The sequence below is a fragment of the Medicago sativa genome, chromosome 1 (genome assembly GCF_051527215.1).
Source record: "Medicago sativa cultivar Bolivia chromosome 1, Bolivia_mono, whole genome shotgun sequence".
Lineage (NCBI taxonomy): Eukaryota > Viridiplantae > Streptophyta > Magnoliopsida > Fabales > Fabaceae > Medicago > Medicago sativa.
Window position 1 is genome coordinate 35,912,967 of NC_140749.1, and position 26,656 is coordinate 35,939,622.

At 37.7% G+C, this 26,656-nt stretch overlaps 1 protein-coding gene across 1 annotated transcript; it reads right to left on the bottom strand.

Moving 5' to 3' along the window:
• Positions 1–21,114: 21,114 nt before the first annotated feature.
• Positions 21,115–24,285, bottom strand: LOC146954629 (putative indole-3-pyruvate monooxygenase YUCCA10). The gene is made up of 4 exons (XM_085717355.1): positions 23,634–24,285; positions 23,153–23,386; positions 21,997–22,122; positions 21,115–21,596 (listed from the first exon to the last, which is right to left on the bottom strand). Exons 1-4 carry the CDS (start codon positions 24,249–24,251, stop codon positions 21,423–21,425), a joined length of 1,152 nt encoding a protein of 383 aa, XP_085573481.1. The 5' UTR covers positions 24,252–24,285; the 3' UTR covers positions 21,115–21,422.
• Positions 24,286–26,656: the final 2,371 nt, after the last annotated feature.

A 26,656-nucleotide genomic window follows, 5' to 3' on the forward strand; every position in this document is an offset into this window, starting at 1 on the left:
GTTAGGGTTTTAGAGAGAGAAGAGAGAAGAACGAGTGAAGAGAGAGAATGAGAAGTGTGAAATGAATTAGACCGGTCACCTGGCCTTTATATAAGCCTTTGAACCGGTCTGGTTCAGCTGGTTCGCTCCCCTGACCGTTGGATCTAGGGTTGATCCATCTGGATCAATCCAACGGTCCCTGAACTCCCTGAGGATCCAGGATCCGTTCATCCCTTGGGCTTGGGTTTGGGCTTAGTTTCCTGCGTGTTTCCTTGTTTTTTTTTTGCTATTCTTGCCACTGTTTCTTGCTATTTGCACACCTTTACGCTCAAAAAATTTGCTAAAAATTCCAAGTATTTTTTCATGTGTTTTTGACTAGTTTCTTGATCTTCTTGTGATGTTATTATGTGTTGAATTTGGATAAAAAAAATATGTAGCATTTTTTTTCAATAGTTTATTACATTTGTTAAATCTTGTGAAAATTTTACATGTTCTTGTGATCAAAACTCTTTAAAAAATTCCAAAGAAATTCATGAGTGTTTTTTGACAATTATGTGACCTTCTAGTGTTGATTTTACATAAAAAAATTGGTGAGCATGGTGTGGTTAATTTTCCTAATGCTTTGTGACATTTTATGCTAAAAAATAAATGAAAATTCATTTGATTTCAATCCAAATTGCTTGATGAATGTTGGTGACCTATACCTTTTGATTCCATAGGATTTAGCTACTGTTTGTGTTTGATATTAGTGCATGAGTATGAATTTTGATTAGTTACTTAGCTTGCAAGTTAGTTGAATAGTTAAATAATGCAAGTATGTTCAAAGTTTGTTTTAAAATGCCAAGAAAATCATGTAGCCTTAATTTCCCTTCCAAGACTTTATTATAAACCTTTTAAAATGTAATTGGAATGTGAGAATTATAGGTCACTTGGTTCTTGCATTTTATGAATAAATTTTAGCTATATTTGCACTCTTTTGCCTTTATTTTCTATCCTTTATGTCCTAGTACTTCTCTTGCTTTATTTCCTTTGATATTGCTCTATGCTACTAACCTTTCCATTTCATGTTTCATATTCATCATAAGCATTCCCACTTCATCTTCTTCTTCATCTAATTTCTTGCATTTTAAGTTACAATTTCATGCCAAGTTTAAAATGTAAATACTTAGAGGTTTTGTAATATTTTACCTTCATGCAATTTTAATTTCTTGGCAAAGAGGCCATAGAATGTATTTAGGGTATGATGTAAAGGACAATGGACTCTAATGATGTACACCGACACAAGCACTGACACATGCACACACATCACTATATAGCTAGAATATGCATGTTTAGATGTATGTTTAGGATTGTATGTTTAGATGTATGCCTAGGGTTTATACTTAGAAAAAACCAATTTTCCAAACAAATGTGAACAACTTCACTCAAACCTTTTCCGAATAAACCTTGGGATCCAATATCCCATTGTATTTTTCTTTTCCATTTTCTTAATCAAATTTCAATGAAAATAATCAAACTTTGACCATATTTTGCAATTCACTAATTCAACCTCACTCTTTTCTTAAATTCTCATGCCTTCAAGGCCTCTCAATCTCCATTCTTCAAAATCCTATTTTCAAATTTAAAATCAACCAACAAAAATAAAAACATTTTTTGGAAGAGAACTACGGTGGATTTGATCCCTTAAACGGGTACGTAGGCAAGGAACAAAATTCCTTCAATTCAACTAAAATAAAAATTCAAACACTATTCTTCTCCCTCCAATTCTTCACTTAGCAAATTTTAGGTGTAAATAACATTTTTCAAATAGCATTTAAAAATAAAAGCGCGCGCGTAGAAATTAAAGACGGTTCCTATAGGTTACTATAGTCGTTATGGGTGCCTAACACCTTCCCGTAGCGAAAACAACTCCCGGACCTCGATTCTCAAGGGTTTTGCTTACTTTTTCCCTTCCCAAGAAAAAATAAGATATCACCGGTTTAAAAGGTTCAAACATAATCAATGTTTGACACCCGAAAACCAAGATAAAACAGCTGGCGACTTCACTGGGGAAATTCGAGAGTTACGCCTAGTTTTTATTTCCACGTTTGCGCTTGTATTTTTACTTGCTTCTTTTACTTGCTTTCCTATGTGAATAAATGTTTAATTTCTTGCAAACGTGTGGGGTGAGAATATCAAAAGTCCTGCACCCGGGCTGAGTGAACTTAGGATTTAGGAGGGATATAATCGACAATTCATTCCGGGGGTTGCCTCGTGTTTTGGATTATGCGATCAATCCCACATAGCTGAGGCATTTTGGGGGTGATGTTGTCGGCGCGAGTTGTCGCGTTTAGGCACTTTGCCTCTAATTGTTCTATGACGCTATGAACCGTAGATAACCAAACCCATCCATGGCCATTTTTTTAGGATGTAGTGCGGAGGCTAAACCGGGTGTTGTCTCGAGTTTTAGTCGTCACGCGATACTACACTCAAGTTAGACCTTCCACGTATAATCATGGAGCGAGTGTTGACTCGTGACACCATGAGATACGCCGAAGAGGTTGCAACTTGGGAACCTTTTTAGAACCCGGTTACTATTATCCTAAAGCCTTAGTTTCACCGGACACCGTGTCCACCCATGACTCCTCGACTTTGAAACTTCAACCCACCATGTTTTCTCCGAACTTGAACATAATCATGCATTCATGCATACATGCATACATGCATAAACTTTTGTCATGCATTGTTATCGAAGGGCTTAGACAAGTTGAATTTGTAAACATTGTAGGGATGAAGATGACTAAATCCTACAAGTTCAAGGAAGTGGATTTGGCTAGTTTGAGGGATTTGGCACTCAAGATTGAGGATCCGACTGGTTTCCGACGCCGTTACGGGGCTTTACTTCCTATTCTCCATACTAATGTGGATGAGAAGCTTGTGCACACTCTAGTGCAATTCTATGATCCGGGGTATCGGTGCTTTACTTTCCCAGACTTTCAGTTGGTGCCTACTCTAGAGGCTTATTCTTCCTTGATGGGTTTATCTATTGCTAAGGGGGTACCTTTCTCAGGACCTGAAAATCCTCTTCCTCCATTGGTTATTGCTAAAGATCTCTATCTCAAGACCACCGATGTCTCCAAGAATCTTGTCACTAAGGCACACATCCGAGGGTTCACTTCAGAGTATCTTCTTGGGAAGGCCAACCTCAATACCACTTGTCAAGACACTCTCGAGGCTATTCTTGCACTTCTCATCTATGGGCTTATTCTCTTTCCGAATCTTGATGGCTTCGTGGACATGAATGCTATTATGATCTTCCACTCCAAGAATCCGGTTCCTACTTTGCTAGCTGACACATACCATGCTATCCACGATCGTTCCGCCAAAGGTCGTGGATATATTCTTTGTTGTGTGCCTCTCCTCTATAGGTGGTTTATTTCGCACCTTCCGCAGTCTTTCCACGACAATCCGAGGAATTGGTCTATTTCACAGAGGATTATGGCTCTCACTCCTAATGAAGTGGTTTGGCTCACTCCCGCTTCTAGGGTCAAGGAAATCATCTTTGGTGGTGGAAAGTTTCTTAATGTACCTCTTCTTGGTACCCGGGGTGGAATCAACTATAACCCGGAACTTGCTTTGCGACAATTTGGTTTCCCGATGAGAGATAAGCCCATCAATCTTGCTATGGCTCCCTACTTCTTTCACTACTCCAGTGCTCCCACAGGCATTAGAGAAGATTTCATGGAAGCTTGGACTAAGCTTCGGAAGAAAGAGGTGAAGCATATGGGCGTAAGGTCCGGTATTGCTCATGAGGCCTATACACAGTGGGTGATAAACCAAGCTGAGGAGATTGGTATGCCTTACCCCTCTATGAGATACGTGTCTGCATCTATTCCTACCATGCCTTTGCCTCTACTCCCACCTACCCAGGAGATGTATCAGGAGCATCTAGCTATGGAGAGTCGGGAGAAGCATCAGTGGAGAGCTAGATACTATGAGGCTGAGAACTTGATCATGACTTTGGATGGAAAGGATGAGCAGAAGACTCATGAGGTCTTGACACTGAAGAAAGAGTTAGCTAAGGCTAAGAGAGGGATCGAGGAGAAAGACAGGTTGCATATGAGGGACTCCAAGAGGGCTAGAGGTGCCCGTAACTTCTACGCACGATACTGCAGCTATGAGTCCGACTCTGAGGACGACGCTTCCACTTCCTATGCTTGAGGACTTCCATTTCCTGTTGTTATTTCCATTTGTTCATGTTGGATTTGTCTTGTAAAACTATATGTTAGTTGTTTGATTCCCGCTTATGTTAATTGTTGTTTAGTAATGTTTACGAGTTCATAATTTGTCTAAAACCCTTCGATAACCTAAAAAGAGTCTTTTTTGCATATACATCAGCACATTTCATGCATCATATGCATTCATTGACCACAAAAAACTTCTCTCGTGCTCATTGCCTCCTGGTTTTGTCCGCCGCAGTCTGAAAAGTGGCTCGTGTTCGCAAAGTCTACCAACCAGATAGAATTCATCAGACAAGATTTCACAAGAGAAGGATAATGGCTAACTTTGAAGAAGAAAATGCTCAGCTCCGTGCCGAATTGGCTGCTATGAAAGAAGACTTGGCCAAGGCTCATGATGCTATGTCCGCTATGATGGCTGCACAGGAACAACCAGCCACTTCTGTTCCAGTTACTGCTGAGGTGATTCCCTCTATCCCACTGTCTACTGTGGCTACTGATGCTCGTTTTGTTATGCCCAACGGCCGTCCTTATGGCCTCTCAGCTTACTATTCTCCTAATACTGCTGCTGGTGTCTCTGGTTTTGCTGGTCAAGGACAGATTCCTGTGTCTACTGCTATGCCTCAAGTAACTACTGTTGTTACCGATCCTATTGTACACACTGTGCAACAGGTAATTGATGTTGATACTCCGCGTGGACAAGATCCCGCAATGGAAGCTATGAAGAAACAGTTGAGGGAGTTGGCTGGAGAACTCCGTGAGGTCAAGGCTAGCCGGGGAAACAATGGTGCTCCTACTAAAGCTCGCGATCTATGCTTGGTATCCCGATTTGAGGTTCCTAAGAAATTCAAAGAGCCAGAATTTGACAAGTACAATGGGACTTCTTGCCCACATAACCATGTTATCCGGTATGTCCGAAAGATGGCTAACTATGCCGACAATGACGCACTGATGATCCACTGCTTTCAGAGTAGCTTGACAGATGATGCAGCAGATTGGTACACGAGTCTGAGCAAAGATAACATTCATACCTTTGAGGAACTCGCTGCTGCTTTTGAAGGTCAATATGAGTTCAACACCCGTCTGAGGCCAAACAGGGACTCTCTCAAAGCCCTATCTCAGAAATCAGATGAAACATTCCGTGAATATGCTCAAAGGTGGAGAGGGGCAGCTGCCCGTGTCTCTCCTCGACTTGATGAGGAAGAGTTAACACAGACATTCCTGAAGACTCTGAAGAAGGAATATAAGGAGAGAATGATAGTCTCTGCCCCTAACAACTTCTCTGATATGGTTACAATGGGAACGCGTCTAGAGGAGGCCGTCCGAGATGGTATTATTGTCCTAGAGAAAGGTGAATCTTCAAACAGTGCATCAAAGAAGTATGGTAATGGTCATCATAAGAAGAAAGAATCTGATGTGGGGATGGTGTCTGGTAACCCATCTGCAGCTGCCACACAATTACCTATGCCTTATCATTACATGCAGTACTCTCAGAATCCTTTCTTCCCGCCATTCTACCAGCAATACCCTCTGCCACCGGGTCAACCACCAATGCCCGTCAATGCTATTCCTCAGCCAGCACAACAACAACCTCCTATTCAACAGCAACGACAGCAACAACAGGGTCCCCGACCCAAGCCTTCTTTTCCACCAATACCAATGTCGTATGGTGAACTGCTCCCAACTCTACTGGCCAAGGGACACTGTGTCACTAGACCAGGCAAGCCTCCGCCTAATCCATTGCCTCCCAGGTTCCGTCAGGACCTAACATGTGAATTCCATCAGGGTGCTCAAGGCCATGATGTTGAAGGTTGTTTTGCTCTGAAATATATTGTGAAGGATCTGATAGAAAAGGGACAGTTGACTTTTGAGAATAGTGTTCCTTATGTCCTTGATAATCCGCTTCCGAACCATGCTGCTGTTAATATGATTGAGGCCTTTGAAAGGGTTCCCGTTCCTCAAGAGGATCCCATGTTGGATGTCCGCAATGTCGTTACTCCTTTGGTGCCATTACATGTCAAACTTTGCCAGGCTTCTCTGTTCAAACATGACCATGATTCTTGTTCAGAATGTCTGCAGAATCCTATGGGCTGTTGTGTTGTGCAAAATGATATCCAGAGCCTGATGGATGACAAGTACTTGATTGCCAGTGATGTATGTGTGATTGTGCCAGTGTTCCATGATTCTCCTGTTGAAACTGCATCTCATACAAGAAATGTTGAGCCTTTGGTGATCAGGTTACCTGGTCCGGTATCTTATACCTCTACCAAAGCAATTCCCTACAAATACAATGCAACCATGATTGAGAATGGGGTGGAGGTGCCTCTGGTATCCCCAGCTACAGTTGATAATGTTGCCAGTGAAGTTACAGCTCTGAGAAGTGGGAAAGTCCGTCCACCCTTGTTTCAGAAGAAAGTGGTGACACCTATTGCCACGATAACTCCACCAGTTGCCCCTCCTGTTGACAAGAACACCGGCCCAGCAGGACAATCCATTGAAGAGTCCAATCTGGACGAAATCCTGAGGCTTATCAAGAAAAGTGACTATAAGATTGTTGACCAGCTGCTACAAACTCCTTCAAAGATATCCATCCTGTCTCTGCTCATGAGCTCTGAGGCTCATAGGAAAGTGTTAATGAAGATACTCGAGCAAGCTTATGTTGACCACGAGGTCTCTGTGGATCAGTTTGATGGGATAGTGAGTAATATTACTGCCTGCAACAACTTGGGGTTCGGTGACGATGAGCTCCCCGAAGCAGGGAAACGCCACAACTTGGCTCTACATATTTCAGTACATTGTGGATCTGACCTGATATCCAACGTATTGGTAGACACTGGATCATCTCTGAATGTAATGCCCGAATCCACGCTAAGGCAATTGAGCCATCATGGAATTTCTCTGAGGGGTAGCAGTTATCTGGTTAAAGCTTTTGATGGATCCCGCAAGGATGTTTTCGGGGAAGTGGACTTGCCAATTACCGTTGGACCCGAGACATTCCAAATAACCTTCCAAGTCATGGATATCAATGCCTCTTACAGCTGTCTCCTCGGAAGACCATGGATCCACGACGCTGGAGCAGTCACATCCACTTTGCATCAGAAGCTCAAGTTCATGAGGAATGGTAAGATTGTCACGGCGCATGGTGAAGAGGCATATCTGGTTAGCCAAGTGTCATCTTTCTCTTGTGTTGAAGCAGGGTCCGCAGAAGGGACGTCATTCCAAGGCTTGACTGTCGAGGGTGCAGAGCCCGGGAGGGCTGGTGCTAGCATGGCTTCACTCAAGGACGCCCAGAAGGCTGTTCAAGCAGGGCAAGCTGCTGGCTGGGGCAAAGTGATTCAGATTCTGGAAAACAAGTGTAAAAAGGGCCTTGGATTCTCCCCGACATCTGCTGTTTCAAAGGGAACCTTCTACAGTGCTGGGTTCATCAATGCTATTACTGAAGATGCTGCTGAAGGAAGCCACGTGCCTGCATTTGTTATACCAGGAGGCACTGTGAGAAATTGGGAAGCCATTGATGTTCCTTTAGTCATGCATGCTTCCATGTAATGTGTTTTGTTGCTCATGTTTCTTGTTTTCAAAATAACAATTCTTTCGCTCTGCCCAAGGCGAAAGTGATATCTTTGTAAGGGCGTGTTTGTTTCGGCATTGCCGTTGTCAATAAAAGTTGTCGTTTTTCTCACGACTCTTTGTTTTTACTTTTTTTTAGTGCCTTTTTTCTTGGAAATAATGGTAATGCCAGAAAAAACCAAAACATCTGTATTTTTCTTATTAATTTCAAAAATCTGCATGAAAAACATTTTTCTAAAATCATCCCAATCATATTATGCAGATTGAACCATAATAAACCCGTTGAACACAGTGACCCTATGGTTCCTCCAAATTTTGAATTCCCTGTATGTGAAGCTGAAGATGAGGATGATGATTATGAAGAGATACCGTATGAGATCACTCGACTGCTTGAGCAAGAAAGAAGAGCCATTCAGCCTCACCAGGAAGAGATTGAACTCATCAACCTGGGTACTGAAGAGAACAAGCGAGAGATCAAGATTGGTGCTGCACTTGAGCCAGAGGTGAAAAAGAAAATCACTCAGCTTCTCCGTGATTATCCAGATGTCTTTGCATGGTCCTACGAAGATATGCCGGGTCTAGATCCCAAGATTGTGGAACATCGGATACCGACAAGACCTGAATGTCCTCCTGTCAGACAGAAATTGAGAAGGTCTCGTCCAGACATGGCTCTTAAGATCAAGGCTGAAGTACAAAAGCAAATTGATGCAGGTTTCCTCATGACAGCTGAATACCCTGAGTGGATTGCCAACATCGTGCCAGTACCAAAGAAAGATGGGAAAGTTCGAATGTGTGTTGATTACAGAGATCTGAATAAAGCCAGTCCAAAAGATAACTTCCCTTTGCCTCATATTGATGTGCTTGTTGACAGTACTGCTCAATCTAAAGTGTTTTCTTTCATGGATGGTTTCTCTGGTTATAATCAAATACGAATGTCTCCTGAAGATAGAGAAAAGACGTCCTTCATCACCCCGTGGGGAACGTTCTGTTATAAAGTGATGCCGTTTGGCTTGATAAATGCTGGTGCTACCTATCAAAGGGGTATGACAACTCTGTTTCATGATATGATTCACAAAGAAATTGAAGTATATGTTGATGATATGATTGTGAAATCAAGTGATGAAGAGCAGCATGTTGTGTATTTGAAAAAGATGTTTGAAAGATTGAGAAAGTACAAGCTGCGGTTGAATCCTAACAAGTGCACATTTGGTGTAAGATCCGGAAAGTTGCTAGGCTTCATTGTCAGCCAAAGAGGCATTGAAGTTGATCCTGATAAAGTCCGAGCCATCAGAGAGATGCCGGCCCCTCAAACTGAGAAGCAAGTCAGAGGTTTCCTCGGACGTCTAAACTATATTTCAAGATTCATATCTCACATGACTACTACCTGTGGACCAATTTTCAAATTGCTCAGAAAGAATCAGCCTGTTGTATGGAATGATGAATGTCAAGAAGCTTTTGATAGCATTAAAGAATACCTGTTGGAGCCACCTATCCTTGTCCCGCCAGTGGAAGGAAGGCCTTTGATTATGTATCTGTCAGTGTTGGATGATTCAGTGGGCTGTGTTCTCGGTCAGCAAGATGAGACTGGTAAGAAAGAGCATGCTATCTACTATCTGAGCAAGAAGTTCACCGACTGTGAGACTCGATATACAATGCTTGAAAAGACTTGTTGTGCTTTAGCCTGGGCTACCAAACGCCTGCGTCATTATATGGTGAATCATACAACTTGGTTGATATCCCGAATGGATCCAATCAAGTACATCTTTGAAAAGCCCGCTGTTACTGGAAAGATTGCACGTTGGCAAATGTTGTTGTCTGAATATGATATTGTATACAAAGCTCAGAAAGCAATCAAAGGAAGCGTCCTTGCTGAGCATCTTGCTTGCCAACCTCTTGATGATTACCAGCCAATTAAGTTTGATTTCCCTGATGAAGAGATTATGTATCTGAAAGCAAAAGACTGTGAAGAGCCACTGATCAATGAAGGGCCAGATCCCAATAGCAAGTGGGGATTGGTGTTTGATGGTGCTGTTAATGCTTATGGTAAAGGAATTGGGGCCATCATTGTAACTCCGCAGGGGCACCACATTCCTTTCACCGCTCGGATAACTTTTGAATGCACAAACAACATAGCTGAATATGAAGCATGCATCTTGGGCATTGAAGAAGCCCTTGACCTGAGAATCAAACACCTTGACATCTATGGAGATTCTGCACTTGTTATTAATCAGATAAAGGGTGAATGGGAGACTCATCATGAGAAGCTGATCCCGTACCGTGACTATGCAAGACGTCTGTTGACATACTTTACCAAGGTTGAGCTGCACCACATCCCTGGGGATGAAAACCAGATGGCTGACGCTCTTGCTACTTTGTCTTCTATGTTTCGTGTCAATCACTGGAATGATGTGCCCGTAATCAAAGTGCAGCGTCTCGATAGACCCGCTCACGTGTTTACTATTGAAAATATGCCAGATCAAGCTAATGAAGATGTGAATGATAAAAAGCCTTGGTATTACAACATCAAACAATTCTTGCAGAATCGTGAATATCCACCTGGTGCTTCCAACAGGGATAAAAAGACTTTGAGACGATGGGCTAGCAAATTCCTTCTGGACGGAGAAATCCTATACAAGAGGAACTATGACATGGTCTTGTTGAGATGTGTTGACAAACAAGAAGCTGAGAAGTTGATGCATGATGTACATGATGGTACCTTTGGGACCCATGCTTCGGGCCACACCATGTCAAGGAAACTGTTAAGAGCCGGCTATTACTGGATAACAATGGAACGTGACTGCAACAAACATGCCAAAAGATGCCACAAATGTCAAGTTTATGCTGACAAGATTCATGTGCCTCCACATGCCCTCAATGTTATATCTTCCCCATGGCCTTTCTCTATGTGGGGCATTGACATGATCGGAAGAATTGAACCAAAGGCTTCCAATGGGCATCGTTTCATTCTAGTGGCAATTGACTACTTCACCAAGTGGGTTGAAGCTGCCTCCTATGCCAATGTGACCAAGCAAGTGGTTGTCAAGTTTATCAAGAATAACATCATCTGTCGATATGGTGTTCCCAACAAGATCATCACTGACAATGGTTCCAATCTGAACAATAACATGGTGCAAGCTCTATGTGAAGAATTCAAAATTGAACATCATAACTCTTCTCCTTATAGACCTCAGATGAATGGTGCAGTTGAGGCCGCTAACAAGAACATCAAGAAGATTGTTCAGAAGATGGTCACTACTTACAAAGACTGGCATGAAATGCTACCTTTTGCCCTGCATGGTTACCGTACTACAGTGCGCAGTTCAACCGGGGCAACTCCCTTCTCTCTGGTATATGGTATGGAAGCAGTTCTCCCTCTAGAAGTGGAGATTCCATCTCTTCGAGTAATCATGGAAGCAAAATTAACTGAGGCTGAATGGTGTCAAAGTCGTTATGATCAATTGAATCTGATTGAAGAGAAACGTATGGATGCTATGGCTCATGGACAGGTGTATCAAGTGCGAATGAAGAATGCTTTTGACAAGAAAGTCCGACCTCGAGAATTCAAGGAAGGCGAACTTGTATTGAAAAGAAGAATAAGTCAGCAACCCGACCCAAGGGGCAAGTGGACACCTAACTATGAAGGTCCTTATGTCGTCAAGAAGGCTTTCTCTGGTGGTGCTTTGATTCTCACACACATGGATGGTGTTGAGCTTCCAAATCCTGTTAATGCCGATATAGTCAAGAAATACTTTGTCTAGAAAGAAAAGAACAGCGTGGTAGGTCGAAAACCCGAAAGGGCGGCCTAGGCAAAAATGCGCTTCCCGGTGGATCGAAAACCCGAAAGGGCGATCCAGGCAAAAGTTAGGGACAAAAAAATGAATATGAAAGAGCTCGCTGAGATTGTACGCAACTCAGGCAAGAATGAGCGCCTCGATGAGCCGAAAACCCGAAAGGGCGGTTCATGCAAAAATGAGGTTGATAAAAGACAAGTAACTATATCTGGCAAATCACCATCACCCCTTGGGGCATCTGCAACTGTCAATGGTCATCTTCATCAGAGGCTTCTGTACTTGCGAATTCAAAATTTCTATGAAATGTAGCGGTCATCGTGTTCAATGTATCACCAACCAATAAAATTACCATTTTCCAAGCTTTGTAAATCCGTGAAGCCATGCCTTTGGCTGACTTTCACTCTTCTACATCAATTTGAGCCTTTCTATTGTTTGAAACTCTATTTTTCTTTCTACTTTCAATGCTATATGCAAAACATTTTCTGTCTATTTTGATAATGTTAATGTCTGAAACAAACATTTTTGAAAATTGAAAAATCTTTTTCTGTCTATTTTGAAAGCAAACCTGAGCAATAAAGTACATTTCAATGAAACATGCATGAATGAATGAATGTCAATGTCTATTTCAATACATGTTGCAAGCAGGTTACTCCCCAGGATGATCTGTGGTCAATGGCAAGAATGAAAAAACAGAATGAAAATGAAAAATGAAAAGAATACAAATAAAGAGCTCGCTAAGTTGAAAACCCGAAAGGGCGGCTTAGGCAAAAATGAGCACCCCGCTGATTGACAACCTATGAAGGCAATTCAGGCAAAAATGGGGCAATGAAAAGAACCTATTCCCCGGTGAATCGAAAACCCGAAAGGGCGGTTCAGGCAAAAGTGGGGTTTGAAAATGAAAAATGAAAAGAATATTGAAAAGCATTGACCACAGATGCAAACATCCGATGTTTACTCAGCACTAACACGCCTAGCAGCGGCGACCTGTATCCAAGGACCTTCCAAGGGTCCCTCCTCTACAAGTTTTATTGCCCTCAGCCATGGATTCAATACGTCTCAACGACGGTCTCTCCAAAAGAGGTTTTTCCCCTGTGAATATGTTGCAGCACGAGCCACTACGTGCCCAATCTTCCAATGTCTTGTCCATCTCTGTGAAACTTTCTCTGTCCAACTGCCAGCCAATCGTGCATTTCAAGCATTCATACATGCATAATCATACGTTCTATGTGCTCATACATCCAATAATCTTGCTATACCATACATACATGTTGCATATCCAACTTTCAACTGCCAAATTCAATGCAATTTCCCACTCTCCAACTTCAATTCCAATCATGTCGACTGTCAAATTCGAGGCAATTTCCAATCTCCAATGTCAATCCTAACCTCAATTTCAATGTCAAACTGTCAAATTCAACTCAATGTCAATTGTCAAATTCGAAGCAATCTCAACTCCAATAACAATGTCAATGTTGACATCCAATGACAATGTCAATGTCAATCTCCAATTCCAATGTTGACATCCAGTGACAATGTCAATGTCAATCTCCAATTCCAATTCCAATGCTAATCTCTAATTCCAATTCCAATGCCAATTTCCAATTCCAAAGTCAATTTCAATGTCAATTTCCAATCCAATCCCAATGTCAAAATTCCAATTTCAATCCAATTCCAATGTCAATTTCCAATTTCAAATCCAATGTCAATGTCAATGTCAAATGTCAATGTCAAATATCCAATGTCAAATGTCAAATGTCAATGTCAATGTCAATGTCAAATGTCAATGTCAATGTCAATTTCAATTGCCAAGCCAATGTCAATGTCAATGTCAATGTCAATGTCGATGTCAATTCTCAATTCAAATCAATGTCAATTTACTCTTGGGCCAACAAAAATGGTCATGTCTACTTTCAAATCAGGTCAATGACAATTTACCCTCAATTGGTATCTTGTTAAACCAGACTTTCAATTTGTATCTTGTTACTGGTCAAGTGCCAGGTTCGATCCAAAAAAGAACCACTTGTACCTGCTTATATACCTATACCTCCGGACAAACGGCAAGTTCGATCTAAAAGAACAGTTTGTACCCAGCTTATGCTTTGTTATCAGTCAGACGGCAAGTTCAATCTGAAGAACAGTTTGTACCCAGCTTATGCTTTGTTATCGGTCAAACGACAAGTTCGATCTAAGAGAACAGTCTGCACTCTCCCACATGATGTGGTGATAATCCAACAAGCAAGTTCGATCCAAAGAAACAGCTTGTATCAATCCTTTTGTCTATGTATCCGGCCAAACAGCCAGTTCAATCCAAAAGAACAGTTTGTGTCTGCCTATCTGTTTGTATCTTCAACCAAGTGTCAAGTTCGATCCAAAGAACAGCTCGTATCTGCCTATGTGTCTATGTTTCCGGTCAAGCGCCAAGTTCAATCCCAAGAACAGCTTGCACCTATCTCTTGTTTTGTCTTTCTTGGTCAAGTGACTAGTTCGACCCAAAGAACAACTTGCACCTTATTTTCTACTCCCTGGTTTGTCTACCCTGCCAGTGTCTATCTGAATCCCCAGTAACATGACAGGTTCCATAGACTCCAGTTGTTTGTCTTGCATTCATAATCAAACATTACATAACATTCATGTTTTTGAAACTCTGAAAGCGTATTTTTATGTCCAAAAACAGTGCAAATGTTAATATTTAAGTATCTTCGTCCCGTCAACTCTAAGACTTCGTCTCTTGACTCTCCGGACAAAGAAACTTAAATAGGGGCAGCTGTTATACCCTAATTTTGGACCTAAAAATACTAGTCAATTTTTCTTTTCTTGCATTATAAGCCACTTGAACTGGCTCTGATCAATTGCACCTTTCTCTGCATTTTATTTCAATGATATTTGCAAAATGTACATGCAAGGGTATTTTAGTCATTTCCTATGTCAAATTTCTCTCAGTCTTTCAAAATTTTGTTTGAGTCCTTTCAAATAGGTTGAATAAGTCTTTGTTTCATTATATGTCAAAATCCATTCCAAAATTTGCATTTGAAGTCATTTTGAGTCAGTTTTGCCCCTAGGGGCATTTTGGTCATTTCAAGTGTCAAGTCACTGTTTAAATCCCAAAAATTGTCTCTGAGTCTTTTAATTTTGCTTGTATGAGTCTCTGATTCAATTTCTGTTAAAAATCCATTTTGTTCCAATTGCATCTGAGTCATTTTTAGTCGTTTTAGCCCCCAGGGGCATTTTGGTCATTTCACACGAAATTTCGGCAGAGAGGTACTTTAAAGTACCTCATTTAGGCCATTGGTTCGTTTTAGTCCGTTTTGTCAATTTTAATCGTTTCACTTTACGTTATTTTCCAATTACCAATCTTAATTCATTTTATTTTATTTTTTAGTCCTAAATTCCTAAAAATTGCATTTCAGTCCTTTAAACTTTCAAAATTGCACTTTAGTCCCTTTTCACCTTTTTATTTCTTTTAAGAATTTAGGTTTTAGTCCTTCTAAGTCAAACTTCCATTTTAGGTCAATTGCAATGAAGTCCTTTTGTCCAGTTTATTTTTAGTCCTTTTTTAGTTATTTGCAGATTGGTCCATGAATTTTCAACAATTGCAGAAAAGCCCTCAAGTCCTAAATTCAGCAGAGGCCGAATTAGTTACAAGTCCAGACAGGTGGCAAGCACACATTGGCTGTCATGAACACATGTCACCTATATAAAGGCCCAATCATCACAGTCCCAAAGAGAACGAAACAACTCAGCAAAGTTCAGTGCCACATCACAAACAGATTTCACATTCTCTCTCTATTCAGTTACGATCCAAAATCAGGATCAATCAAGAACACAGAAGAACAATCACAAACCCTAAGTTCTCAAAGCCAAAATTCAACACAATTCCGATGAATTGGTGAGAGTCCTCAGAGATTCGAAGCTGAATCATCATCACTGAACTCAAACCACTGCAATTCAAGCACAAGTTCGAAGAACTTATACGATCACAGTGGAGAAGAAGAGGAATTGAAGAAGGATTCGAATCAGAGAAGAAGAAGAGGAAATTTACCGGTACATTTTTCAGTTCGTAGCAACAAATCACCTACCAGAAACTCAAAGAAGATTCACGAAGATTTTCTTCGTCTTCTCATTCGAATCTCCAGGTAAAACCTCAAAACCTTCTCGTTTTTCATGTCAAATCATCATCGAAGGCTTGTAAGCATAAATAAACGGTGAATCGAAGCAAAAACTTCGAAAAGATTCAAGAAAGAATTGAAACCGAAACCCTAAAATGTAAATTCTTCAAGATTCACCGTTTATTTCATGAATCCAAGTTTATAATCATCATCAGCGAAGAAAATAGGTTAGATAGGGGTTTAGTTTCAAGAAGATTAGAAAAAGTTTGAAAACCCTAGAAACTGTAAGTTCAAAGTCCGATCTACTTCGTTTTCATCATAATTTCATAAAAATAACCGTGGATCCGTAAACAGGGGAGGAAGACGAACGTTTCTGTGTAAAAAGTTTGAAAAAGTAGCATCAGGTCGCCGGAGAAGATGAAGATTCCGATGAATCTTCATCTTCCTCCGCCGTTCTCCGCCGTCCTCCCCAGTTTCCGGCTAGGTTAGGGTTTTAGAGAGAGAAGAGAGAAGAACGAGTGAAGAGAGAGAATGAGAAGTGTGAAATGAATTAGACCGGTCACCTGGCCTTTATATAAGCCTTTGAACCGGTCTGGTTCAGCTGGTTCGCTCCCCTGACCGTTGGATCTAGGGTTGATCCATCTGGATCAATCCAACGGTCCCTGAACTCCCTGAGGATCCAGGATCCGTTCATCCCTTGGGCTTGGGTTTGGGCTTAGTTTCCTGCGTGTTTCCTTGTTTTTTTTTTGCTATTCTTGCCACTGTTTCTTGCTATTTGCACACCTTTACGCTCAAAAAATTTGCTAAAAATTCCAAGTATTTTTTCATGTGTTTTTGACTAGTTTCTTGATCTTCTTGTGATGTTATTATGTGTTGAATTTGGATAAAAAAAATATGTAGCATTTTTTTTCAATAGTTTATTACATTTGTTAAATCTTGTGAAAATTTTACATGTTCTTGTGATCAAAACTCTTTAAAAAATTCCAAAGAAATTCATGAGTGTTTTTTGACAATTATGTGACCTTCTAGTGTTGATTTTACATAAAAAAATTGGTGAGCATGGTGTGGTTAATTTTCCTAATGCTTTGTGACATTTTATGCTAAAAAATAAATGAAAATTCATTTGATTTCAATCCAAATTGCTTGATGAATGTTGGTGACCTATACCTTTTGATTCCATAGGATTTAGCTACTGTTTGTGTTTGATATTAGTGCATGAGTATGAATTTTGATTAGTTACTTAGCTTGCAAGTTAGTTGAATAGTTAAATAATGCAAGTATGTTCAAAGTTTGTTTTAAAATGCCAAGAAAATCATGTAGCCTTAATTTCCCTTCCAAGACTTTATTATAAACCTTTTAAAATGTAATTGGAATGTGAGAATTATAGGTCACTTGGTTCTTGCATTTTATGAATAAATTTTAGCTATATTTGCACTCTTTTGCCTTTATTTTCTATCCTTTATGTCCTAGTACTTCTCTTGCTTTATTTCCTTTGATATTGCTCTATGCTACTAACCTTTCCATTTCATGTTTCATATTCATCATAAGCATTCCCACTTCATCTTCTTCTTCATCTAATTTCTTGCATTTTAAGTTACAATTTCATGCCAAGTTTAAAATGTAAATACTTAGAGGTTTTGTAATATTTTACCTTCATGCAATTTTAATTTCTTGGCAAAGAGGCCATAGAATGTATTTAGGGTATGATGTAAAGGACAATGGACTCTAATGATGTACACCGACACAAGCACTGACACATGCACACACATCACTATATAGCTAGAATATGCATGTTTAGATGTATGTTTAGGATTGTATGTTTAGATGTATGCCTAGGGTTTATACTTAGAAAAAACCAATTTTCCAAACAAATGTGAACAACTTCACTCAAACCTTTTCCGAATAAACCTTGGGATCCAATATCCCATTGTATTTTTCTTTTCCATTTTCTTAATCAAATTTCAATGAAAATAATCAAACTTTGACCATATTTTGCAATTCACTAATTCAACCTCACTCTTTTCTTAAATTCTCATGCCTTCAAGGCCTCTCAATCTCCATTCTTCAAAATCCTATTTTCAAATTTAAAATCAACCAACAAAAATAAAAACATTTTTTGGAAGAGAACTACGGTGGATTTGATCCCTTAAACGGGTACGTAGGCAAGGAACAAAATTCCTTCAATTCAACTAAAATAAAAATTCAAACACTATTCTTCTCCCTCAATTCTTCACTTAGCAAATTTTAGGTGTAAATAACATTTTTCAAATAGCATTTAAAAATAAAAGCGCGCGCGTAGAAATTAAAGACGGTTCCTATAGGTTACTATAGTCGTTATGGGTGCCTAACACCTTCCCGTAGCGAAAACAACTCCCGGACCTCGATTCTCAAGGGTTTTGCTTACTTTTTCCCTTCCCAAGAAAAAATAAGATATCACCGGTTTAAAAGGTTCAAACATAATCAATGTTTGACACCCGAAAACCAAGATAAAACAAGTTTGAGCTTACAAACCTTAGAACCCCAAAGTCAACTTGTTAATTAGATTAACAACAATTGATCAATTTTAAATACTATTGTTTGTCATCAACAAAAAGGGGGAGATTGTTGGAACAAAATGTGTTTAACAATGAACCTTAAAGAGTTTTGATGATAACAAGGTATTAAAAATTGTAAATTGGACTAGCTAATATTTGTTCAAGTGTATAGGACCATAATTAAAAAGTTACATCATTTATTGGTTCTGAATGAGCAAATAAAGAGCAAAAGGAATCAACAAAATTGAAGCTTCGACGCTCCTGAAGGCAACTTGCTCCTGAAGAGAAAAAGCGTTTCTGAAGTAAAGTCGCTCCTGAAGAGAGTAAAGTGCTCCTGAAGACAAGAGGTCCAGAAGCGCCACATCATCAGAAGCTGCGTTATCAGAAGCTGCATCATCAGAAGCTGGTTTATCAGAAGCTGCCTCATCAGAAGTCATTTCACCAGAAGCTGAAGATCAACTGAATTTGAGAAATTCAAGGATTCAAGAGTTGTGTCATGGATCGAAATTCATCAAAGGACAGCAAAAGATTAGTGGAACTTTGTAACGGTCATTTCAAAGGTGTTTGAAGGCATGTGCTTACAATTTTGGACGAAAGCGTTGACATTGTACTTTGTACGAACTGTACAACCACCTTCTCCACTACTATGTTTTGCGTCTGCGCTAATGGACAAGAAAACAGCTCCAGAATAACAGCTATGCCTGTAAAGATGTTCCTTCACAATGGGAATGAATTTCAAATTGGTTCTTCATAGGACAACAACCAAATCAGGCAAAAGATCATTGGTGAAAGATCAAGCTTCAACAACGACTCTTTGATGTGCTGGCAATTTCACAACGTCTCTTTCACACCTCTATATAAAGGAGTGAAGACTTAGAGAATTGGCAATGCTGAACAAAAGACTCACAACATTTTTACAAGTGTCAAACCTCTGCTGAAATTGTTCTGTATTCACTTAGAATTTCTGTGTCTCAAAGTTTCATCTTAGAAATTCTTAAGTTATTGAGTCAGTATCTGATTTGTATTGTGAGCACCTCTGATTGTATATCAAGTGTTCAACCTTAAACAATTTTTCTGTGTAATTTTGTTTAGTTAGAAGTCTCTTGCAGTTGTGCTTGAGCAGGGAAGTCTCTTGATTGTGTTCTTGAGCATAGGAAGACTCTTGCAAAGTGTGCTTGAGCAAAGGAAGTCTCTTGCAGGTGTGCTTGAGCAATTGTAATCAGATATTACTCTTAGTGAAATCTCCTTGGAAGTGCAAGGGGGACTGGACTACTTCCGGTTTGTGGAAGGAACCAATATAATTGCTTTGTGTGTTTCTTCTTCTCTCTCTCTCTCTCTCTGTTTTATTCCGCTGCGTTCAGATTCTGATTATCACTTCAGAAGTTGTTTCACTTAGCTTCTGTTCAGTGTGTTCAGTTTTAGGAGAAACAAAGAATTTTTCAAAACACAATTCAACCCCCCTTCTTGTGTTTTTTCTCACCTTCAATCAGTTGTCTTGGATTTGACTATCCTTTATCGATTAAAGGAAAATCGATTAACTAGAAATTTGACTATTTTCCGTTGTCCACTAACAACTTAACTATTTTTAACTAGGTCTAAACAAGCCATAAAGACAACAAATAGTAAATCCTAAACCAAATTTAAAAAAAAAAACTCTTTGTCAAAATCACGATGTCTCATAGCAATTTAAGTAGTATGTGTTTGGTATCACGTTTTCAGCAACCAAACCTGAGTTTACTTTTTCAAACGTGGTTACCAGATTTTTTTTTTCTTGTTTGGGTAAATGAAAAGTGCTTTGAGAAAACTCAGTTTTGATCTCAAAACGCTAGTACAACTGAAGCTAGTATTCCTAGCTTCTGCTTTTGTGAAACTCAGTTTTGATTTCAATGGCATGTATAGTTACCAATATACCCATGTTTTCTTCCCCAATTTCCTATGAATAAACATCTTTCTTCTTCTTCTTATTTATTTTTGCAGATCTATCCTAATTTTGTTGGATTTGCAGATGAAACGGATAGAAAAGGATGGAAAAGGAAAATAGTGATGAGTGATGGAGATCTGTTCTTAATTGGTGAGTGATAGAGAAATGGTATGAGAGAAAAATAGTGAAATTGGGAAGAAGAAAGGTTAGAAGAATGTGCAAATGGAAGATGGAAAAGAAAAATGTAGAGTAGTGATAGGTGGAAAAAAATATGGAAATGGGTAGAAATGGAAGCTTCTAGAGAAATGAAGAAGGAAGAGTGGGAGACGTGAGGGAGTTATTAAAAATAACTCAACTGATCAATTTTTTATTTTTTTTTATATAAAAACTCATAATTTTTTTTAAAAAAAAACTCTTATAATATAAAATTAATTTTAAATAAATTTGTGAACCAATAAAAATTCATTTATGGTTTTAGATAAGTTCCAATAATTATTTTAAGTAAGAATGAGATATTTAGTTTTAATTAAAAGGATAATTTAGTCATTACATATTTAAAATCAATTTTGATTTAAACTATCAAAACAACATCAACTCATAAGAATATGTATCCAAACATAATCAATTCACATTGAACTCACTTTTAACCAAAACCAATTCTCTCAAACTCAATTCTATCAAAATCAATTCTCGACACCGCCATACCAAACACACATGTAATCTCATCAACCCCAAGTGATTATGAAGCATGGCTTAGTACTTATGACTTATTCTTCATCTTAGATTAGCAAGGGTCAAGGGACATTATAGATATATGTTTTTTTGTTTTATTGCAGCGTTGGTTTTTTCAACGAATTTGTAGCAAAACCTCGTTATAAGAGTAACAATGCCAACATTCAAAAACGTAAAAGATATTAACTGAAAAGAAAAATAACTAAATTGTTATATGAAATTAAGTTGTGAGAACATGTGAATAATTTTTTTTTCAAATAACAATCATACAAAAATGGATTGAAACACATTTTAATCACATAATTGGAGCATACTTTTAAAACATATATCAATTTATTTTGACGGAACACATATCAAATTAAAAAGTGAATAAATTGTGGAGCAAGTTCTAATTCTTGTATTGGGCCCCATATGTTTGGAGGTTATACTTGAGTTTTTCTCTCTTCCTCTCCTTTGATCTTTATTTTCATAAATTATTATACTCGAGTATCTCTAACCTCAACTGAAATCTAATCAACGATCACGACAATATGCGAATGAATCATCATAATCATCTTTAACATTGTTTCTGAACTTCATAGATTTTTCATGATGGATCTCACATCATTTGCTATATTTTTTGCATCTGCAGCAGCTCCATAGAAACCTCTCCTTGATAGTCCAACACAATATAAACCATTTTTTCCCTTCCAATGAATAGGGTAACTTGGCTTGGGAATACCATCATCATTCAAAAGGTAATCATCACCCTACCAAAAGATAATTAATTAGTTTATATATAAAGTCTAATATACGTCAACGTATATATGGTCACATTTCTTTTGGTTTATACATTTCCCATTTTCATGTAACATACATTAAAATAAAGAGTCTTACTAACTTGTGCCTAAAAAAACTATTCTTTTTTGTCAAAAAAAAAAAAAAAAACATGATAAGGAATCGACAAATATAAAATATGTCTTGTAAAAAACTGTATTTTTAACTTTACAAAAAATAGAAACTATGTCTAACTTTCATCTTACCGTTGCTGATATTGATCTATTCATCATCAAAAGAAAATTTAATATTTTAAATAAAAAATAATATTTAATACAATTAAAGAATTGATTAAAAATGATCTAATAAAAAAAGACAAGAAAATTTGCAAACCTTAAGCCACTTGTGGGTTGATCTCTTGAAGCCGGTGCAGAAAATAATAGAGTCAAAAGAGTGCAATTGACCATTTTTGAAGAGGACATTCTTGCCACTTAAGCATTCTATTTCAGCTGGCAAAACCTAACATAACACATAACACAATGCCCATTCGTCATGTCACAACAACAACCACAATTATATTTGCACTTTTCAGATATAAACTCATTCATGTAACTAACTCAATACTATATGTGAATTTATATCACTATTCATTATCTGAATCTGAATTATTCTTCAAGCGAGTTACTTTGCTTGGGGAATTGACATTTGAAGTCAGTTTTCCATCTTTTTAGTAAAATGATATTCAACCTTGTTTATAGTTAGATAACCTTTCACTTAAATAAATTTGTTAATGCAAATAAATACCCCATCTAAATGTTATTTTAGGTACTGTTCATAAATTCAAAAATATAGTAAATTTCATATTGAAAATAGAAATTATGACTATTTTTATAAAATTACTCCTTTAATGATATGAAAAATATAAGTTAAGAAAATTAAAAATAAAGAGAGTAATAAATAAAAATTTAAAAAAAAAGGAAACATTGTTTTTGAATTGATATTGTAAAATGACGTATAAAAAATAAGACTTTTTTCCTTCCTAGAATGACATATATTTCAATAGGTAGTACTAATATTTTATTCATAATATTTAAGAGAAGATTGTTGTTCCTTAAAAAAAGACAGAGAAGATTTTTGTTAACATGCTATAATTTTTCAGAAGATTTTTTTTTGAGGGAATAATTTTTCAGAAGATGTATAGTGTTAATTTGTATTAATTTAAACAAATAGTACAAGCAAGAATTATTTTGAAATAAACAGTCAATTTAGTCCTTAAACCAATACCCTCTCGCCACTTTGGTCCTTAAACTATTAAAGTCAAATATCAACTAAAAAGTCTTTAAACTATCCATCAATTTAATCCTTTATTTTACTTGTTTATGGACCAAATTGATGTATTCAAGTATAATTTAAGGAATTTTTAGTTGATTTTAATGATAATTTATGGACTAAATTGACTTTGAAACCATATTAGGCAAATTTTAGGTGATTGAAAGTTTGAACTTTCAAGTTACACCAAAGCAACCAATGTCAATTATCTCTAACGTACCTTTAACTCTCGAGACTTAATTTTGTGAAAGGTTCCAACGTCAATAATAGGATACTTGCCGTACTTGACCTTCATATAAAAGGGACCCTCACTAGGCCTACCAACCCCATAATTCGTGACATCCCCGTAAACCATTTTACTAAGCATCACCATCACTAAATCCACCATCTCCATTGACAAATACTTCATCAGAAACAACCCCAAATTCAGCATACCCCTTGACAAAATGTGAACCTGCATTTATATTATTTATTTTTAGTATAAAGTATATATGAAAGTTACATAATCAATCACAATCATATAATTTTCTTCACACCTACGTATAATCAACAGCTAACAAAGAACAAAAAAGTTCATAATTATAAAAAGTTCAAAGACCACTCATTCATCCCGTCAATTATATATTTATTCTAAAAAAAGATTGTGCTAACTATACGTGTTACAATTTTAAATATATATAATTTATTCTATAAAATTTTACCTTGCTTCGAACAACGATTGAGGTTTTAGCACCATGGTTGATAAGATCCAATGCAATTTCCATGCCAGAATTCCCAGACCCAACAACAAGAACATGTTCATCTTTAAACTCTCTCCCATTCTTAAACCCAGTTGAATGAATCACTTTCCCAGTAAAACTCTTCAACCCTTCAATTTCAGGTACAAAAGGGTCACTAGTTTCACCACTAGCCACAACCAAAAACCTTCCTTCATATTCCTCAACCTCACCAGAATCCTTATTCTTAGCCTTCACCTTCCATTTCTCAGAACCTTCATCATACTTTGCATTCTCAACTGTTCTGTGATACAGAGGATTGATTTTGAAGTGTGAAACATAGTCTTCTAAGTATTGTAAAAACTTTTCTTTAGGAATGTATGATGGAAAAGAAGGTGGGAATGGTTTGTGAGGAAGCTCGCAAAATTGTTTTTTGAGGTGCAGATGAAGACGATCGTATGAATATTTTTTCCATAGTGATGCAAAACAATTTTCTCTTTCGAGGATTATATAAGGAATGGATTGGTTTGTTAAGCTTGCTGCTACTGAGAGACCAGAAGGGCCTGCTCCAACAACTATCACTCTTTCATTCTCTTTCTCCATTATTTCTTCTCTTTTTTGTGTTTTCTTGATCTATCTATTGTGTGTATTTATATGTCTACTAGTTTAGAGCCCCGGCAGTAATGCCCCAGATTTTCATCCAAGACATTAATTAAAATTATTCATTTCTTTAAAAAATATGTTAAAAGTTACAATTACAAAATAATAGAACTAATCTTATTTTTCATTGAAAAACCCAATTTGCCCCGTAAGCGTTTCATCACACATCAAGCTTCATAATTTCTTTGGTACCTACAACATTATATTAATGTAAGGGTCATTTTCCTTATCCAAATTGGTTCATACTCAAAGCACAAGAACAATGCCACAAAGTAGATGACATCAAAACTTCTCGATCAAAAGGAAATAAAAATAAACCCAAGTCATACATTGTAAGAAAAGAACTCAAATGCAACTATGCATAAGATGCATGCTCTAAATTACTACATGATCCGGATATAAACAATCCACAAAGGCTAAAACGAGCCACAAAGGCTATGCAAATGTCATGATAATGAAACAAGCCACCAAGGCTATGCATATGCAATGCCATGATGATTAATTTTCAAAAATAGAACCCAACCACTAAGGCAACCACACAAATAAATCATTAACAAATTACATCTTTTTATTCTCAAACATCACAAAGCAAATATAACATAATAAAAATCGATACCACATTCTCATATATAAATTTCACAAATAAATTCCAAACTTTAATAAATATATATATTTTTCAATTAATATTATTATTTTTATCTTCTTTTAAACGACAGGAATTTCTACCACTATTTCGTAACAAGGTCCTAGCACTTAGTAAGAACGTATGGGGACCTTGAAACAAGATGTCTCTAAGATTGGTTAGGAACAGGACTCACGAGCAAGTCGTGGAGAAGCTTTGGACTTTTCACCAAATGAAAAATAGTTGAAACAACAGCAGAGTGGGTGCTGGCGTGAAGTATCTTAGTGACTAATAGGCTTTATATTTTTTTCTCTCTCTCTTCTTAACCGTCTGGATGTGTAACTCTTGTGAAGGTGAGGGTGGTTAAAAATGTTAAAACGGATAGATGCAAGGCAGGGACGTTACAAAATGAAGATAATTTATATATGGTGCAAATGAATCAGTAATCAGTAATAAAAACAAATCACTTAGGTCAAAGGTACTACTAGAGAGAGACGTGTAACACCAACACAACATTTATCCATATTAATTAGCTTTTCAATATGGTTAATGGGAGAACAAATATGGCCGGGAGAGAGAGAGAAAGGGAGTAATCAAAGAAATCAAGGAGAATTAAGACAAGATCATTCCCTACTCCATTACTAAATAAATAATATTTTCTATAATTTTTAAATAAACAAGGAAAGGAAATAAAGTAGTGTTTTTTCTTTAAGAAAGGAAAGGAAATAAAGTAGTGTATTCTCGGTTATGTGTAGTAGTACTTTAGTCATAGTCACATTCAAAGACTTTGGCTAATGCTCTTATTAATTAAATCGAGAAGGTTTTTTTTAGGGAAACGTGCTTATAGCATTTCATTGATAATAATTGTCTCAATACAAATGGGTATTTCATAATAAACAGCGGAACTAGCTGAACACATGGCCTCTTGTGCAAGAGTATGAGTCACCGCGTTGGCTTGTCGCCTAACAAACTTCACCCTAGAGTTAGAAAATAAATTGTGTAACAAAGAACGACAGGAAGAAATAATGCAACCAAATTCAGACAAGTCGTTTCTAGTAGAAAGGAAGGAATCAACTGTTACTTTAGAGTCCGTTGCAAAGTCCATGTTGAAGGTGAGAAAAACACAAGAAAGGGGGTTGAATTGTGTTTTGAAAAATTCTTCGTTTCTCCTAAAACTAAACACACTGATCAGAAGCTAAGTGAAACAGCTTCTGAAGTGATAATCAGAATCTACACACAGCGGAATAAAACAGAGAGAGAGAAGAAGAACGACACAAAGTAATTATACTGGTTCCTTCCACAATTCGGAAGTAGTCCAGTCCCCCTTGCACTTCCAAGGAGATTTCACTAAGAGTAATATCTGATTACAATTGCTCAAGCACACCTGCAAGAGACTTCCTTTGCTCAAGCACACTTTGCAAGAGTCTTCCTATGCTCAAGAACACAATCAAGAGACTTCCCTGCTCAAGCACAACTGCAAGAGACTTCTAACTAAACAAAATTACACAGAAAATTGTTTAAGGTTGAACACTTGATATACAATCAGAGGTGCTCACAATACAAATCAGATACAGACTCAATAACTTAGGAATTTCTAAAATGAAACTTTGAGACACAGAAATTCTAAGTGAATGCAGAACAATTTCAGCAGAGGTTTGGCACTTGTAATAATGTTGTGAGTCTTTCGTTCAGCATTACCAAATCTCTAAGTCTTCACTCCTTTATA